Source organism: Strongylocentrotus purpuratus, unplaced genomic scaffold (genome assembly GCF_000002235.5).
Source record: "Strongylocentrotus purpuratus isolate Spur 01 unplaced genomic scaffold, Spur_5.0 spur5_scaffold_16, whole genome shotgun sequence".
Taxonomy (NCBI): Eukaryota; Metazoa; Echinodermata; class Echinoidea; order Camarodonta; family Strongylocentrotidae; genus Strongylocentrotus; species Strongylocentrotus purpuratus.
Genome location: NW_022145601.1, coordinates 17596404 through 17616863, shown reverse-complemented (window position 1 = coordinate 17616863; position 20460 = coordinate 17596404). Strand labels below are relative to the sequence as shown.

At 35.2% G+C, this 20460-nt stretch overlaps 1 protein-coding gene across 2 annotated transcripts; it reads left to right on the top strand.

The window, feature by feature from the left end:
• The first annotated feature begins 878 nt into the window (after positions 1–878).
• On the top strand, positions 879–19491 carry LOC115924543 (synaptobrevin-like). Of its 2 annotated transcripts, XM_030986950.1 has the most exons (6): positions 879–1001; positions 8681–8753; positions 9830–9908; positions 10404–10535; positions 11489–11511; positions 15092–15153. In XM_030986950.1, coding segments are annotated over exons 1-5 (306 nt in total). In that variant the 5' UTR covers positions 879–999; the 3' UTR covers positions 11509–11511; positions 15092–15153. The 2 variants fall into 2 exon arrangements, with proteins under 2 accessions (XP_030842810.1, XP_030842809.1); XM_030986949.1 differs by lacking the exon at positions 11489–11511 and having other exon boundaries at positions 15092–19491.
• Positions 19492–20460: the final 969 nt, after the last annotated feature.

The window sequence follows — 20460 nt, the reverse complement described above, 5'->3', positions numbered from 1 at the left end:
ATCATCTTCTTCTTCTACTAATTCTTGTTATTTTTCTTCTTCTTCGATGTCCTTCCTCTTCCTCTCTTAGATCCAACGAAATTTTATCAGAGGGATCGAGGGGGGGGGGGGCGCTTATAAGTTTATCAGTTTTTCGTGCGTGTGTCTATTCTTGGTATGTAAAGCCTATTATTTTCTGCCCCCAGAGACTGCTCCTTTAAAGCTCCCTCACCAAATTTGTTTGAGCCTCAATTATGTCTATCAGATTGATAGATCGTTTTACCTTATAGTTTAAAATCATCCCGAAATTACAATGAATTCATTAGATTATTAAATAAACATACGTTGAAAACTATCTCCCTTTAAAATAGAAGAATTCTAATATTGATAAATAATAGGGTGGGTGGGGGTTTTGGGTTTTGCTCTTGGGTGGGTGGGCCGGGGCATGATACTGTGTAAACGATGTTGTTTCTATATTATACCAATATGTTAAGAATTTAATTTGTGGTATATCATTTTCTCTCATTTGTTTTGTAATGTCCTATAAACTCGACCCCTCGGTAGAACAGCTGTGCTGTACTGGCACAGCTGAGCAGGGCGATCTATCCAATGCTATCTTCTCATGTTATCATCTATATTGTTATTTATATGTTTTTATATTGGTGAATAAAATCAAATCCTATCAAATCAAATATAGTCTCTAATGGCAACTATAGCTGCCCCCGGTCCCATGTATTTAATTTAGTCCATGCAATTATTTGCTGTTTGTTTGCTTAGTATCGGTCACAAAATCGTGAGAATGACTAATAGCCTTGATTGCATAATATTGTATTACAGCCGTATGACTATGAGCTCATATTATTATTATGGTCCATGATGAGTGAGCCAGCTCTGTTCAGTCAAAGGTCACACTAGGGCAAACCCGGATGAGTGACGTCATTCATAAAACTCGCCATCTTTTGGGTCTCATCTGTATATAATTTGTAGGTGTGTGAAAACACCCCCAGAAAATTCATCAAAATGTAAGTAATTGACAAATATTATGCCAATCGTTTCTTATATTATTAATTCTGTGAATGTTACTTGGATCTGAATGTCCTTCTTCTGGTATTTTATGGGGGCAAACCGGTAAAATAGCAGTGTATGCCGTGTATCCCATTCAAGATTGAATGAACTGCCGCGGCGACAGTGCGAATGACATTGCAGTGCATTGATTATTGTATGTGTGGGAGCTGAATGAATGCCGAATACACGCGCAAAATAACGGTGCAGTAGCCTACTGACACAAAAGAGTGAAACCGAAACTAATCTACTGGCTAGAAATACTGTAGTGTAGATATATTATAATTGGTATTTCAAATATTCTAGTAGTTCTAGTGGGCTACTCATATAGTAATTTATATCTTAACTTAATCATTAAACCAAACTAGATCTAGACTAGACTGAAATTAAAAATTCTTGTTACTTTTCTCCAATTTCTTTACCCGCACTATTGACTTGTTGTGTAGGCCTAGCCTAGATCTAAAGCTAAAGTAGGCTAAAGGAGATTGCCACATCAATAAACGGATCCGGGCTAACTCGGACTAGGGGACAACTCGGCTCGGGCAGAGCAGAGGTAGGGCTTAGGATTGATCAATACACGCCATAGTTCACATAATGTAGCTGTACATGGGATCAAACATGAAACGTGATTGGCTGATAGTACATTTACAGTGATTTTCATTGGAGAATCAATGAAAAATTGGCGTGTTGGGGGCAGAACCTACTCTTTGCATAGTTGTCAGAATAGTGATTAAGAGGTACATGTATGTTACATATATGTAAGGCCTTTAAGGATATGTTTACTCAGCGACTTAACATAGAATTAGAATTCAACATAGTTTTCAGAATACCGACCCTGTCCATAGATGATAATGAGTGCAGGGAGTTTGATCCCCGGTGGGGTCACTCAATGTGACTTCCGGACCGCATGACCGTTACCAAAATCGCGGAAAAAGGGGTCGATTTCAAGCAATGTCTGCGGACATAATATTCCTCAAAATATAGAAAATAGGGGTGCACAGGTGTCCTCAAAATTGATGAAAAGGGGTCAGGAAAGGGAAAAGAGAAAACCGTGAAGAAAAATTCTTGGAGCCGAGTCTTGTCCTTGAAATATGGTAAAATAGGGGTAAATTTGCGAAAGTGTCCTTACAATCAGGAGCTCTTGTAGCGCAGTAGAATATATACCTAATGTTGGATAGTTTCTGCGCTTTATAAATGTACTATTATTATTATTATTATTATTACAATCCTATATATAGGGGTATTCCAAAGTTCGATTTTGTCTTTGTTTTGACGTAAAAAAGGGGGTTAAATTTCACAAAATGTCCTTGAAGTTGACCGCAAAAGGGGGGTATTTGCATTTGTGGTAACCAGGCCTCTCGCCAAGAAATTAAAAACGCGTGGCGCGACCCGAGGGAAAATTTGACCCCCCCCCCCCCCCCCCCCCCCAAAAAAAAAAAAAAAAAAAAAAAATTGATTTTTTTTTTTTTTTTTTTTTTTTTTTTTTTTTTTTTTAATTTATATTTATTTTTTACAAGTATTACAAGTAATTTGATGAATTTTTAATACCATACCTGCCAACCCTTACGAATAATTCAGAATATTCTGTTATTTGGAGATTTCTATGACCAGAAAATCCGGAATTTTCTGATTTTTCAAAAAAATACGCGAGGGCCATGGTGGTAACAGTCATACGTGTCACCCTCTGCGGGGGAGTGACTCCACCGGGGTTTGATCACTTTCAAGTTTTAATTCCCTGCACCTGATGACTTGATCATCATGTTCGTGTCAGTGCGCGCTGTGCTGCTGTTGTCACGTTGTTAATGTCAACTTCATTCACAAACAATCACATTCATTCACTGAATGTTGCATTATCACTGAAGTGAATGACATACTACTGACGTGAACGTCATTGAGGCAATACCATTGATGCTTTTTTGTCAAGGCCAGGGTCTGGAGACGGGAGTAATAACCCAAACAGCTAGCGTTAACTTTAATACGGGCTTGGTTATATTATAATACAAAATAGGATATTGATACCACCTAGCCTTAATTGGTACCCGTTTGCCTGCGTGAAGAGCAATGTAAACAGAACCCCCTTAAAATGAACAACATCAACATTTAACAACAATGCAGTTTTTCCAAGCCAAATTGGCCTCTGGAAGACTGAGGTCAGGAGTAGGCCTGTAACAGATGATCGGATCAGGGGTGATTGGATAATAATTTCCGATCGCCGATCAATAAAAATGATCGCCGATTTTAAAAAAACAAATTTTATTATTTTTTTTTAAATGTCGAAAATTTTCAAGTTTTTGGCTATCTAATGCTATAAAAAAATTCATAGCTGGGATTATTTTGTCATGTGGAGTTGTTGTAGTTTGTTGATATTTAGTGCAGTATCATCACTTTGAAATTAATAATATTGGTCAAAGAGAAGAGGCAAAACATGCGGGCCGCCTTCTTGGATTATAATGCATACCGGTACACTGTACCTACATTATAATCCAAGATGGCGGCCCGCAGGTTTTGTCTCTTCTCTTAGACCAATATTATTAATTTCAAAGTCATGAAAAGAAACTAAATATCAACAAACATGGTCTACAACAACTCCAAATGACAAAATAATCCCAGCCATGATTTTTTTTTTGAGCATTTGATAGCCAAAAACTTGAAAGTTTTTGGCATTAAGAAAAAAAAAAGAAAAAAAAAAATCAGCCAATTTTTTTTTTTGTCGATCTTCCGATCCGATACCGATCAAAGGTGCGAGGGTGTCGCTCCGATCTTCATATCCGATCAGAGCCCCAACCTTCAGGGTAAGTCAGGAGCACATTGCATTGCTTAGTGTGTGGATCATTGCGGTATACCAACAAATGTGATGAAATTGAATAATAATAATAATATATAACATTTATTAGGCGCTTAATACAGGTGTTTCTAAGCGCACCATTGTCTGACTTAAAATTACCAACTAAAACTTGTAATAAACACAAAAAATATAAATATGTTCTTTATTCAATAAATCAAGCATATATAATAACAAAAATAAAAATGAGAACAAACATAAGGTCAAACAAACATAAGGTCAAACATGAGATCAAACAAAATATCAAACAAACAAAGAATAAGATGGTGTGCACCTCCTTTGACCGACTCACAACTGCATAATAGCATTCATGAATTAAAAAGGAGCGTTTTCAGTAAGGACTTAAACTGGTCAAGAGGATGGGTATTATGAATATGCGCTGGTAATTTATTCCAAAGGATAGGGGAATTTACTGAAAAGGCTCGATCGCCATATTTTGTAACAGAACGAGGTCCAAGGGTTAACTGCAATTGAACAGAAAAGTAGATAGCTATTTTTGTCATGAGAAGTCTGTTTATCACATTTTCACTTTGAGCAAAGCTAATCCCTTTGCAGCAGATGTAGATGTTACGGAACTGCTCTTCATGCAGGCAAATACAATGTAGGTGCCAATTAAGGTTAGGTGTAATCAGTATCATATTTTGTAATTATAACCAAACTCTAAAATGAAGGTTAGCTGTTTGGGTTATTTGTTTCATGACAAATCTACTTATCATATTTCCACCGTGCAGCAGATGTAGATAATATGGAACTTTGCATTCCAAATGGGAGACTTCTGTGAAATAGGCTACCAAAAATCTCGACAAAAGTCTTTGACTATACAGACAGTCTAAAGTTTATTTCTCTGGTACATTTTTATTTACTTCATATACAGTGTATGTCGTGGATATTTTGTGATGGTTAAGTAGGAGTGGGTACACTAAAACTGATTCTATTTATGTTACGCTAATGACGATATTTTAACTTTTTATTTTATCGAAAAAATAAAAGGTACGGTCGGTAAGGCAAAAAGCCAATTTTTAATTTCATGTTAATTTTAAACTTGTATTTTATGCTTTCTTTTAAAGGAGAGGTCCAACCAGAAAATAGTTGGTTTCATTAAAGGAAAATCAAACCTTTATAACAAAATTGCTCTGAAAGAAAGCAGAAAAATTACATTAATGAAAGCCTGAACGAATCCCCCCAAAAAAATCAGAAAGTTGTAAATGGTAATTTCAAATTGGTCCAATCTGTTTTGTCACTGCGATGTACAATTGTACATTTTATGTAATTATGTATATTTTTCAAAATATATTACTCAGGAGGGTCTTTTATTTTTCAGGATGTACATGTATGACAATATGATATCCCTAATTTATTTTTAGTAGTACCCCAATGGAGAAGGCACTTAATAGAAAACAGAAATTAATTATATTTTTGCACATGACAAACAGGAGAGTTTTCTGGGACAACATCACAATATATTGACCAAATTTAGGGATGTCATACAGTGTATTCAAACATTGAAGAAGAAAAAATATATAATAAAAAAAACAGATTTATTTCAATATTTTGCCATTCTGTTTCTCTTATTTTTCTGCTTTCATGAGAATGAACTCATTCCAAAGCTGAATAATGAGGGGGAAAAGATCAGTTATTAAGTATGAAGGGAATTTTTTCGACCTTTAAGCCTACATGTACATGTACAGTATATGCCTGAATATATATATATTTTTTTAACAGATATTTCTGCATTTATTGATAAATCGAATATAAAACATTCAAATAACAATAATATAATTGATTTGTATATAAAGAGTTTTTACACAACGGCGTCCATGTACATGTACATGGCGCTGTTATACATGTAGGAATATGTAGGAGAATAGAATATATAGTACCGTTAATGCTGCATAACTGAAAGTCACAGAAGTCGAGTTCTCCCCAAGTCAAATAAAAATGTTGACCAAACTATGCAAAACGTGTACCGGTATTTGCTTCCTCTAATATGAATTTTGTCGAGTTTCCCAAAGTCAAAACATTTTATTTGACTAAACTATGCAAAAACATGTGTTATATAATTTTGCATACCGGCACCAGTATTGAGTCAAACTATTTTTGCATTCCCAACATTTTGACAATGTATGCAGAGTTCATTGTGTACTGTACATGTAGATGCAAACAATGTACATATTTGAGTGTAATTTTTTTGTCTTCATGTACCTTTCCATGGCAATTTGGCCAGTCTGTACCTACAACCTACCTACGCATGATCATGTAATGTACCTTAATTTTTGTTGGGTCTAATCCGTTGTTCTTAATTATGTCTGCCTGCGGCCAGCCTTATACCACGCAAGCAGTCAGTCCTACGTTCTACTCCTATTGCAGTCGACAGCTGTGATTAGCAATATGCATGACTGAGGGGAATTGGAGAGAATTACATTGGGTCCACGCTGATACAACCTCACAATTAGGGTCTGATACAGTGTGTGTATGAGCCGTGCTCTGCAGCAATTTTGCAGATGTTGGGAGGGGGGGGGGAGGGTTATCTATTCATAATGAGGTCGTTTCGATGAGGAGATTGCCCTCGTTATACGTTGCACAGGTATCAACTGAACCTTGACATGATCTTTTAGACTAAAAATGGAGAGAACAAAAATAGTGTACAAATCCTTGTCATGTACATGTACAGGAGAATTGTACTGTGATTGTGAGATATTGTGTGTTGCAATGTGTGTGTGCGTGCCCTATTTCAAAAGAGACACAGGACTGCTGTGGGTTGAATTTAATAGACAAAGAAATTGTATTTTAAAAGTCAAAATGTAAGTTGTACTTTTCATTGAATGTGATTTTTCAGCAATTTTTGTTAGGTTGTCAACATAATAATGATAACAACATTTATAATGCGCACATATCCACCCCAATTTACATGATGAATAGCGGGCCTTATGACTAGCGAGGTAACCCTGTGTGTTTTGCCATCCAAGCGACTCTTGTATTGTACTTCTACTTATTATTGAATGTGATTTTCCAGCAATTTTTGTTAGGTTGTCAACATAATAATGATAACAACATTTATAATGCGCACATATCCACCCCAATTTACATGATGAATAGCGGGCCTTATGACTAGCGAGGTAACCCTGTGTGTTTTGCCATCCAAGCGACTCTTGTATTGTACTTCTACTTATTATTGAATGTGATTTTCCAGCAATTTTTGTTAGGTTGTCAACATAATAATGATAACAACATTTATAATGCGCACATATCCACCCCAATTTACATGATGAATAGCGGGCCTTATGACTAGCGAGGTAACCCTGTGTGTTCTGCCATCCAAGCGACTCTTGTATTCCATGTGTACGTGATATAATTCAAAATTCATTTAATAAGCAAATTTTCCCTCACAACTGTATAATTCTACTAGAACTCAAAATGAACACTAACCTACATGTACAGTGTAATTCATTGTGTCACATAAGAATTTGCAAATGTACATCTACATGTAGATTACATGCATGTTGACATGTGTCATCTTTAATACTAGAGTACCGGTAGCTCTTTGGATATACATGTACAGTATATACCAGTACTTGTACATTACTTATAATAGCTTTATGATTCAGAATCTGTGTTATGCCAATGACTGATTGATATGGCAGACACATGATACTGTACAAACTAGCCATTAGTTGCTAGTACATACACAGTACATGTACATCATAGGCTAGATACATAATGCATCACTTCCAAATGTGTGGACCGTGTACATGTTTACATGTACATCCTAGAGTTGGGTTCTTTACATGAATGGAGTATACTGACTACATGTAGTACATGTACATAACAAAGCATGCCCAAAAAGCATTACTCCCATTTCGATATTGATTCTCTTAAGCTTTTGTTATTAATTAGACTTGGCCTTTGTTTGGGCCCTCCTGTATTCCAATGGGCCACAAAGCTGACGTCCTTACCCTGTAAGCTAATTATGAAGAACAAAGAACACTTAAAATTCACACACTTGGCAGATCTGGAATATTGATGTAGTATAATGTCTACAGTATGTAATCTTTGTTAGTACACACATGCCAAGCACAGTTCAACAGCATAACAAGCATGAATATTTACATTGCACATGTACAATGTACATGTACATATAGGTTCACATGTACATGCACACATAGACGTACTGTATACAGTACATTGTACATGTAATGTGTACTTATTACAGCTGTAGAGAATGTAAGTACATGTACATGTATGCAGCACACTGTTCATGTACATTTACAACAATTTAGTACAAATGGAGCTATTTTCTTACTCCTTCTCCCCTGTTCTGAACATACACGGAAGGGGATAGTCATGGCTATTGACATTCAATTTCTTGCATTATTAAAAATCATGCATAAAATCAAAATGTATACAAAGTATTCCGAGGTAAAACACAACATACAATAAATGAATTTTGTTAAACAAGAATAATAAGGCCATCATTGAAAAACCTATTGCATGATAAAACATACATTTACATGTAGTATATGTAGAACTGTCCAATTAAGAAGAGAGGGAGAGAGGGTAAGCAGAGAGGGAGGGAAAGAGAAAGAGAGAGAGAGAGAGGGGGGAAAGGAGATAGAGAAAAAGGGCAAGAGAGAGGGAGGGAGAAAAACACAGGGAGAAAAGGAGAGAGAGAGTGAGAGAACAATTGGACATGAGGAAGAATAACTTCTATTTTTTTATATGATAAAAAAATGGATGCTAAGCTATTCTGACTTGAGTATTTTACTATTTTTCTATCTTTATTTTTTTCTTCCAATCTAGGGCTGCACCACCACCACCACAACCAGCGCCCTCCAACAAGAGGTTACAACAGACTCAAGCACAAGTAGATGAGGTAAATCGTTGGGAAAATTCAAAATACCCCACCATACGAGTAACCTATTAACGGGGACCTATATAATACAAGCTTTGCTTTTTAGTAGATCCCCCACTTTATTGATTGATTTATGTGATTGTATCCTCTGTTTTAACTATCATCATGTTCATTATGTTATCTTTGATGAAGTGAAATAAATAAACTTGAAACTTGAAACCTTAATCCCAACCCTGACCCTAAATCTACATCTAACCTTAACCCTACATGTCACCTTAACCCTACATGTCACCTTAACCATAAAAGCCAAACCAAATTATAACCCTAAACCTAAATTCAAACACCAAACCTTACCCCATTCATAGTGGATATATTCTCTGTTTAGATGAAAGCAATTCATACTACGGTCCAAATATAGCAATTTTGCCTATTATTTCATTGTTACATCATGTTGCTTAGACAAGAGTGTGAACAGGCGCTACTATATGTTCCGTCTGCATGCATGTAGAGGCTACCGTATTTTGATATGGCTTTTACAACGAACACTCTAGTCTCAACTGCATGTTAAAATTTAAATCCGGTCTACATGTATATGTTCCGTCTGCATACATGTAGAGGCTATTTTGATATGGTTTTTACAACGAACACTCTAGTCTCAACTGCATGTTAAAATTTAAATCCGGTCTACATGTATATGTTCCGTCTGCATACATGTAGAGGCTATTTTGATATGGTTTTTACAACGAACAATCTAGTCTCAACTGCATGTTAAAATTTAAATCCGGTCTGTTCCTTATGACATGAAATCCCTCGTCTCTTTCGTAAGAATGCAAAGACACCTTCCAAAAATGGCTTTTTCAAAATTGATTAGCTCCATGAACATCTTGCACTTGAAACAGTTAAGTTGTCGGGAAGCCTTTGTATGTGTCCTGTGATAAATAAAATGTGGCACAGGAGAATATTTTTTTGGCATAAAAAACATGAACACATAGACACGCATAATGCACTGCTACATGTGCATTGTGCAATGTCCATATGAAGTATACATGTATATATTTGCCTTTGCCTAATACTGATGTTCTATTACTTGCTTACAGGTTGTGGATATTATGAGAGTAAATGTTGACAAAGTTCTTGAGCGAGATCAGGCGCTATCAGTCTTGGATGACCGTGCAGGTGAGAAACCGGTCCTCCAAATCTCGGGTCTTTTATTTCAACGGAAGAATGTAAAGGTGTTGTTGTAATGATAAATAATAAAAAATATTGGGTCCTTGTATAGTACTCCTGGCGCTCCCGATTATTACCCTGGCTTTAGCATGCTCTAGCATTTCAAGGAATTAATTCCTACCAAGTACCCATTAACATGTACATCACCTGGGTTGAGTGTGGCAAAAGTAGATCAATGTCCTGCCAAAGGACCGCTGATTTTGTTAATACACTTAAAATCTCCTTACACAAGTAATTATAGTTGCAATTTTGAATAGGAGATATAAACGTCAGATACCACATACATGTACATGCGTATAGAAAGCAATTTTTTTTTTTGGGGGGGGGGATTTTTCCCAATTCAGATAGCCTTGCATGCACTATGTAAAATTATGACTGAGATTCCTCACTCTATGTTTACATTATTTAATGTTTGCATTCTCCGTAATATTCTGTCGTTTTCAGATGCCCTCCAGCAAGGAGCATCACAGTTTGAGACGAATGCTGGCAAACTCAAACGGAAGTACTGGTGGAAAAACTGCAAGATGATGATCATCCTAGCAATTATTATCATTGTCATTTTAATAATCATTATCGGTAAGTACCACATTTTGGATAGAAAAGGGAATGATTTTTTTCTTCATATAGGTTTCTGTACTTTCATTCTCATTCCTTTGAAAATGTTTTGGTTTTATTCACAAAACATGTTTATACTGACATTTATTAACAATTAATTTATTGTTAATTTTCATGAAAATAAGTTTTTCTTGATGATTTTGACTGTTTTTCAGAGTTCTCATCATTTACAGAGCTATATGCAGATTTTACCCACTTTAATTCTAATATTATCTCATCAACATTTAATTTTTCATTTATCTTATTCATCAAAATACGATTTCTTCTCATTAATTCTGGAAATCAGTTTCTTTATTATTGATCAACTTTCAAGAATTATATGATATGGTTAATGCCATTAGAAATAATTTTGCCTGCTTTTGAATAATATTTAATTTGTTGTTTTGCACAGTGAGAAACAGAATTGCACTATCAAACCAACAGAATTGCACCATCAAACCAAATTAACAAATTCAAGCCATGTATTTGAACTGACATGCACTAAGGAAAATAATAATTCTTTCATTTATAGTCACTGTTTAACCTCCATTGCATGATCATACTGTCCTTCATCAATTCCTTGTGTGGATAGCAGAAGAGTTGCGTCGTTCTATTGCATTTTAAAAGTAGAAGGTTGTTGGCATTCAAATATTGTTAACTTTAAAATTATGTGCCTATTTGATACAAAACTAGTCAGTTTTCATCTCTTTTTTTTCCATTGATAAAGCAAGAAATCCCTGTCATGTTTAAACAATGGTATAACATGTATCGAGCAATCAAAACTCCGGCTTACTTGAGTGTTTACGCCCTATTTGCCGGCCGCACCATGAATTTTCTCTCCATCTTTTCGTTTCCAGTCATCAATAACCCTTTTAACCACATTTGTCTTTACTTCATCTCTTTTTTCTGGGGACATTTTTTCAATGCATTTGCAGTGTGGGCCACACAGGCTTAGAAGGTTCGTAAAGGGATGTTGCCTTGTAAAAAGTGAAGCATGTTTTATGTTCTGTGCATACATGTATGTATTTTGGAATGTCCGTATTAACATAGTGTGTCTTGTAATTGCTCTTCAAACATAACATGATGGATGTTAAAGATGTTTGCGACAATACTGCCGTAAGCTATACTGTATAAATGCTGTTATTTTTGCGTGATTAATTTTTTCGCGCTGAGCCACCCCAAGACATAATATATACCTAGGTTTTTAAATTCGCTTTTCACGCAATTAATTCCACTCGAAACATCCATAAGAAGTCATGCTTATAAATTTAAGGGTTTGAATATTCGCGGACACTGAATTTAGCCCGAAATTTGCAAAATTTACAGTATTCTGGAAATAATTAAAAATTGTAAATAACAGCACCATCAAAAAATGATCAAAAATAGATCCATTGAAAGAGACTGGCAGTTCAAAATTATTATTATTATTATTATTTTTTTTTTTGGGGGGGGGGGGGGGGTCATTGTTAATTTCTTCGAGTCATTTGTCCTTGTAAAGCAGATCTGTGTATTTCTATGGATAACTCTCTTTTTAATTTGGAAATATAAAGAAATAGAAGTCATTAAAAGACTTAAAAGCAGAGGATTTTATAAGGTTGTACGTCAGTTGTATACTGTCCAAATCCGTTTTTTAAAAAAATATGTCCTAATCAATGTAGTGCATGTACTGTATGTTCTGCACCAAGCCAGCATGTGATTTTGGTCTCAATAAGAGCATGCATTGTTACCATTTAGTGTTCGACTGTTTGTGTCATGTTGTTTGATTGACCTGTTGTGCATCTACATGTATTGCAATAGACCATTCCACAAAATTGAATGCATTCCGCCACACTAACTGTTACATGTATACGCGTTAAAACCCAAGAGCTTGCCAGAGGTTTGCCCAACATCACAGCACCTAGTGTACATGTATGCAATGTGCACTCTAACTATTGAAATTATCTTCACAGAAGAATGCAATAATCAGGAAGCTCTAGGGGGAACAGACATATATATGAATCTAATGCATATTTGAACTGGTCTGGTATACAGTATGAACAGTTAAACCAAGATCTCACATTTCCAATAGTGATAAATTTAATAGTTCTTCTACGCAGTTCCAAAAAATTCTTCAAACAACATGCCTTTTGAGGAAGATGATAATTGCACATCTTTCTAGTGTGTTTTATTTGGACCTTTCAATGCAGTAGGAAAAACGGGCTAAACTACCGCAGACTCTTACCAAAATATTGGCATGGCATACATAGTAGGTGTACAATACATGTCATTATTAATCAATATACATGTATTAAATATTTCTGCTGGTCCTTTGCCATCAGCTTGTTCTGCTTTACATGTATGTCATAATTTATTGTGCTCCGTCACTTGTACCTCACTACCAGTAAATGTAAAATTTGATAGCTACACGTACATGTAAGGCCCTTTTTGTTCCACTTTTCCCCCTGTTATCATTATTTTTTGCTACCATAGAAAATATTGTACTGTAAAACAAGACTGTCTACTCATTAAATGTGATTCAGAAACCCTTTCGAGATATCGTTTCATATTTTGTTTCATAGCTGAATATCTTTCAATTTATAGCCGTGAAAAAATATACCAAATAGAAAGGGCAAAAATTTCTGCACACGCTGTGTCCATGTTTGTTGCATGATCGTGTTATTAAACACCATTAATTTTGGAAAGGAAAATAATTTCTAACATATATAGTGTTATGGGACCCTAGAATGTGTACCACATACTTATTCACCTGTATTACGTAGGAATTTTGAATGGTGAATGTAAATTGATACTGTGGTCAAACAAGCATTCGGTACATTTGACATTTGAATTTGCAGAATTTGTTTATGTGCTGTTTGCATGTTTCGTCCTGTCAACATGAGCAGAAAGATCACCAATCAAATCTCTGGGATTTTGTCGTTAGGCTATTTTCGGAAGAGAGGAAATCTGTGTAATCGAATTTCTGAGACATTGCTTAAAAAAAGTGATACCTATACAGGAAATACCCGATTAAGGTCCAAGAATTTGAGGATTTTTTTTATCATCTTTCGCAGCTTTCTCTCTCTCCCTCCCCTCCCATTCAGTTTAATTTAGATCATTGCTGTGACACATCTGTCACGTGTGCTAATGTGATACCTTAAACGTCCTTTTATATATTTAAAAAATGGAATAAAACAAAATCAGACCAAACACTCATATTATAGGAAACAGACAGTGAAAAGTTCAGACGTTTTGTTATGGCAAATTAACGTAGAATTTCTAAGGTAAGTTAGTAGGGAATAGATTCGTTTATGCTTGGAATGAAAATCCCTATGCGCGTCTGTTTAAAAAAACCTGTTTAATTGTACATGTAGGGACCAAAATTCATGCAAACTTGAGCTGACTTTTAAATATTCATATACAGTAAATCTCTGTGTATAAGGCGCACCTGTATTTTTTTTTTTGGGGGGGGGATCATTTTCTGTTGTTGTTTTGTTTCCGAAAACCCACGCGGGGAAGGATATTCGTTTAACATCGATGTGCAGTTGAAGGCGCTGATTTGTGCTTGTAGATTTGTCATAAATAATAGTAATAATGTCGTTTTTAGAAGAATGTATAAGATCAGTAATGTAAATTAAAAACAATAGAGTATCTAGGTCCTAGGATGGAACCTTGTGGTACACCATTTGTTATAGAAAAAATTTGAGGAATTATTATTATAAACTACATATTGAGATCTATTAGAAAAATTACTTTCAAACCAAGATGACAGACAAATTTGAGTGTTGTAGTTTCCGAGTGGTGAGTCAACTCACTGATTACTGAGCTGGGAGACATTGCCAGGCATAGCGCCATAAATCGAAACTAAAAAAAAAAATTAATAATAATCTGTACCTGTGTATAAGACACACCCCCGACTTTCATTTTTTTTTCGGCAGCAAAAAAGTGCGCCTTATACACGGAGATTTACGGTACATTTGAACAAAAAAAATGTACATTGTATGTATGTACACATATGATGTAGTAGATTAATCTTCTTTCATTGTAATGTATAAGTTGTGTTAAAGTGTTGATATGCAATGTATTCATTTCTTGTAAATGTGTGCACATTGATCAATGATCTGTTTATCTAACTTTCTAACTTCAGCTGCAATTGTTGTCTAAAAATAATTTATTGATACACATCTGCATACATTTGTGCTTGTCAGTTACCCTATTTCTTCACTTCAACCTACTTGTAAAGTTGTAATTATCTACATATAAATTAAATGTCTTTTTTTTCTTCTTTTGGTATTGGACTGTTTTATAATAATTCAATTTGCATCAGAGGTGCAGTGAAATATTTATCTGCTCCCTCCCTTTGAAATCTTCACTTGCCATTGTGACTAACACATGAACTGTCATCAAGAACCACAACTAAATGGCCCTAACCCGATGTACTTTACCCCCCTACAGCCCCCCCCCCCTAAACCCCAGACCCCTCTGAAATTCAATGAACCATGCATTACATTTTTTTCTCTCCCTCTTCTCTCTGCACTTTGAATTTTCTTTCCATTTTACAGTCGCTATCGTGCAAAGCCAAAAAAAGTAACACACACAGGGAACCAGCTTTAGCACCATCAAAGGAAAAAAAAGGAATATCTCAACAAGTCATCTTCCCCTGGCCGACTCCGACGCATCTCCGCAAGGTCAAAGGTCACCCCGCTCATTTGTCCCAGGTGAAAGGTCATCAGCTGCACACTGAACCTTGAGAGGCAAATATCCTGTGAATCGACCATCTCTACATTTCTGTAAACTTTTACGGGGAAAGTCTATTTTTAATAAGGTAACCGGTGTATTTAAAAGGAATGGTAGTTATCCTTTAAGATGTTATGGGAAGGACTAATCTTAATCTCTCATTTTAAGTTTGACTAATCCCTTTCAGATCAGTTTCATCAAAAGTTTCATGGCCCGTAGCAGAAATTAAAAAAATATCATAGTATATCAGGCCAACCATAATGAGTATGGTTTCAATGTCATTATTATTGTTGTTATTATATCATTCATATAATTATTGTAAGTGATTACTATTCATTATCATTGATAATATTATTGTTGAGAACAGTACATACCCATTTTGAAAAGGGGCTCAGAAAATAGAGAAAAGGCAGTACCAATGCAAAGACTTTGTGAATTATCTGCACATGATTTATAGGCGTTCGGCATCCTAACTCTTTATTTCAATGCTCGAAGCGGGTATTTTTATCACAAACCTGCGCAGAATATTGCCAAATTACGAGTGGAAATTTTTTTTGGAATTGGGACAGTGAACAAATAAATATCATTTTGGCTGCTATCTGTAATTCTTGACCATATTTCCGGAGCATAATATGATATGGTTGTGCAGAAGCACTGCATGCTCTCTGCCGAGCGTTAGTAAGGCATTAACTTCCATGAGGTTAACAGCCTTCTGACTATCAACGGATGAAACGTGCAATCGTGCATGCACAGTGTCAGCCAGATTGAAATGCAAATGAACATTGGAAATGCAAATTAAAAAATGAGATCCGTACCACACATTTGGAGAAGACTAAACAACTCCATCTCTCTTATTTGAAGTTAACAGGGCTGAATCTTTGAAATAGTTTGAATAGAATCGGTATGAAATCGATATGCTGTGTTATTAAACAAAAACAAAAAGTAATGGTGGTTAACTTTAACAAGGTATGACATATATTCCATACGTGGCCCTCTTGAATGAAATAATTATTCTAAATTCTTTACTTTCTGAGCCCTTTTTTAAGACATTCGTTGTAATTTGTAGATTGTAGCGCATATATTTGTAATAAATCAATAAAAAGACAATGAAACAAATTTGTGGTTATTGTATGACGGCGAAAAAAAGGGAAATTTTAGCTACGTTATTCTGTGTATAGCAGTAACGATTCGTTATTTAGAAAATACATGTTATTTAAATAAGAGAAGAGAAATTTAAGCATGTATGTGAATTGTATGTATATATTCTCCTTTAAATCTGCAATCCAAATAACTATATGTAAAGTGTCTTTTGTTTTAGTATATTCAATGTTAGATTTGTATCTTCAACAAACAGATTATTGTATAATTGGTGTTAACCAAGAAAAAACACCACACCCTATTATATATTGGTACAAACAGAATGTTCTGGTAATTTTTATTGCATTATTAAAAATTTATTATATAGTATGTGTTGCCGTATCTAGTAAGTATGCAACTTGTTTAGCATCGTGTAGATAATATTTACGATATGATTTGACTCTTTCAAGAATTTGTTTTCTTCTCAAAAAAATTTGTATTAAGCTTCACATACTAATGTTAACTCATTTGACATTCAGGGTGTTTTTCTCTCACTTTTTTCGTTTTCAGTAAGAAATGGTAGATACAGGCTTTTCTTCCCATTATAGAAGCATAAGTGCAATAAATGCATAATCTATTAAATGGATAGTGATAAAATAGTACTTTAAAGGATTTGTCATTCAAAAAGCGTATTGGGGATATGAAAAACATCTGATTTATGACAAAAATATTTACCAAACTTTTGATTCCACATTCATTTTTCTTTTCTCCCCATGCTGATTAGACATTGTTTATTGGTTATATGGCATTGAAAACTTGTCATGATTCCAGATATTACTGAAATTGCTGCCTCATAAAATGGCAAATTTATGGCACACATGTCAACTGTAAAACAATAAAGTAAAGCAAACGTTGTGTAACAATGTCGCACAAGCATTTTTATGTAGAATGCAAGTTGTATTCACCTATCGACATGCAGGCACTATAATCTTTGAGCTAAAAGTTGTCATCTGTGTAATTATACTCCTCACAAAAAATAGCATACAAAAGCATGATTATAAATTGTGTTGTTATGACTTTATTACAAAAAAAATGTTGTTCCTTGTTGGAAACTTATTTTTACATTCCATTCACTAATTTTGCAAGTTTAAATATCTTCTTGAAGCAGCATCCCTGCCAATGAACCATGGAATGTTTAACGATGCATCTACAAAGTGATAAAGTCCTAAATTATCAACACAAAATAAATCCCTTACTCTGTATGTTCAAATTAATATAAATCAAAGAATTCTTGTTGAATTCTTTGCAAGTTTATACAGTGAATATAAGATGTGATGCCATCTCAAAAACTCTGTCCTACTGAAACTATATGTGATTGAACTGTGATGCAAAAAGTACTTTGTTGCCAAGCTGTATACAAGCTACAACCCTTTACTCTGTTCATACAATGATTTTAAACCGTTGTACGATCCATCTGGTCTGAATGAACCACCGGTGTGAATGAGGATTGTGGGGATGTAGCCCTGGGTCTCTGCCCTTGTTTCACAAAACCATCAGAAGTAAGAGTTTGCCGACATCCCATTGAAGCTTGTGAACAACGTTTCATGGGATGTGAGCAAACTTGTACAAATGATGGTTTCGTGAAACAACGCCCAGATGGATTTGACACCGGATTTAATTCTGGGCAGGAAGAGGGTCGTATTAACATTCCATCTCAAAGTCTATTTCTTTGCGTGGCAGAAGACTAGCATTAGTTTATTTTTTCAAGTTTCCGCTCTTGTATTATAAAAACAAACAAACATGTATACATATATATTGAAGATATTGAAAAAATTCTACTAGAGATGACTAGAAGTTTGAATTGGTGGAGATTGTGTAAAGTTCCGTTTTTGGTTGATTTTATTTTTCCTGTGTTACATTATGTTACTCCATGCTAGAAATTGATTTGATATTTAAAAGAGGATTTTTCTTTCTTCAGAGTGTCCCCCGTTGGCTTTAAAAAAAAATGTAATTATTTTATAGAGCAGACGTGATCTTGCTTATTGTTAATGTGTGGCAGACTGGCAGTAGCATATTATTCCTGGGAGCTCGTAAGAAATTGGAAAATTGGGGATTTGGAAGCTTAGAAGGCACATTTTGGGCGGATGAGAGGATTAATATATCATCACTATTCATGTGATGGTATACTCCACTGTAGGAACCTTTGTACTATCCACCACTTCAAGATTTGAAGGATGATTTACTGTCTGGTGAGATGCAGAAGGGTGTTATCTCCATGTCAAATGAATGAGTTAACTCCCTTTTGGCTCTCACGATATGTCATTCATCTGACGTTTAAAAGATATGGTACAAGGTCTGTGGAAAAGTAGGGTTCAAGGGGCTCCAGCACGCCCCACATTTTTTCAATTTATAAATCAACAGTCTTGCATAGTCACATAAATTTGGACCTTTTCACTGAAATTGAGCACCCCTCGTGTTGCACATATTCAACAGTGCATATGATGGCTGGTGAGGGGATTATTTGGCAAAAATACTTGTCTCAAAATTCAGGTTGGAAAAAATAATAAAAACATACATTCAGTTGAGCACAAAAGAAGCTAAAGACGTACTCGTATTTATGAATTCAAGATCCTTGATTGTTAAACGATATTATGCGATCGAGTATGCTTTTATAGATACTGAAGGAATACTGTACTGTGTTCTTTCCATCAATGCACTACTATTTGAACACGAAGAGAAATAAAAAGTAGTTATTCCACATTTTAAACCAGAATAAATTGGAAGTGGTTCTGATTATATACTTCTGGATTAATCTTTAAACTGCCATGAATGTGCTACCTTCCGAATAGAAACATAATTGGGAATTTAAAAAAAAAAGTGAAACTGAACCTTAAGCGCATGTTAGAGTCGTTTCCTGGTATTCAATTTAGTATTAATGTTGTATCTTTATACATGTATCTCGATGTTAAAAAAGTTAAGAATAAGCAATGATCTAAAAAAAACAAATGACGTTCATGGTTAGCTTCCACATTTGCAGTGAAAAAATATTTGTTCTAGAAAAGTCACCATTCGTATGAGTAAAGAAAATATTAAATGTATATTGTATTTGTGTTACATGTTAATAAACATGATTGTGATGAAAAATACAGTTCCAAGTGTATTTGTCATTCTTGGATGGTATCCCTAGCTTGTTAAAGACCGTCGATACTACCTGGCCAGAAGGGATTGGACCACCCAGCCAGGTCACTGACAGGTGGCTATCTCATCAACTCAGCTCTCAATAATAAGAAAAAGAGGATCATGGGGGACCAACATGCACCGATTGGGGAAGGTTTCTTTATAGAGGGAGCATGTAGCTACAAGTATAGGACAGTGGGGCTTTAAATGATGCAGTACATTAGCTTTCAAGTATTTAAACAAAAACTAAGGGTAATCTTGAGTTCTGTTAATAGCAGCAAATGTATAAAGTGGACTGAAAATCACGCTCATTTATTTAAACTACAAATAAATGGAGTGATAAGGAAATGAGCTACATGTATATGGAATATTCACTGTCTCTTGAGAGATAGTGATTTTTCAGCAAATCTACTTAGTTTATAGTGCAGGTAACCTTTCTTCTGTTTATAATTAGCTTGTTCAAACATATCTGCTCGTGCATGCTTTCAGTATCATTTCAAAACAGTTCCTTTCAAAATGCCTTTTCACGATCAAAACTCAAAAAGTGCTTTACTGTTATTTAATTGCAATTGTATGAAAGGAATATATTTCCAGTGATGTTTGTTCAGCTTCGGTGGAATTTTTGTGTGGGCGAGTAAATGGATTTTAACAAGCCCGCGATTATTGATGTTCATGAGATCAAGATAGGGAGCATGTGAAGGACTGAAAAAAATGAGAGAGAAAGGGAGGAAGGAAGGGAGAGAGAGAGAGAGAGAGAGAGAGAGAGAGAGAAGGGTGGAAGTGTTAGAGAAAGATAGTGGATAAATTGATAGAGATGGTAATTAGGAGGTATGGAGTGAGATATATAGAGAGAGAGAGAGAGAGAGAGAGAGAGAGACGGGGAGGGAGGGAGGGAAATCGATGGATTAGAGTAGGCGTAATTTGATACTTCCTCCTACCT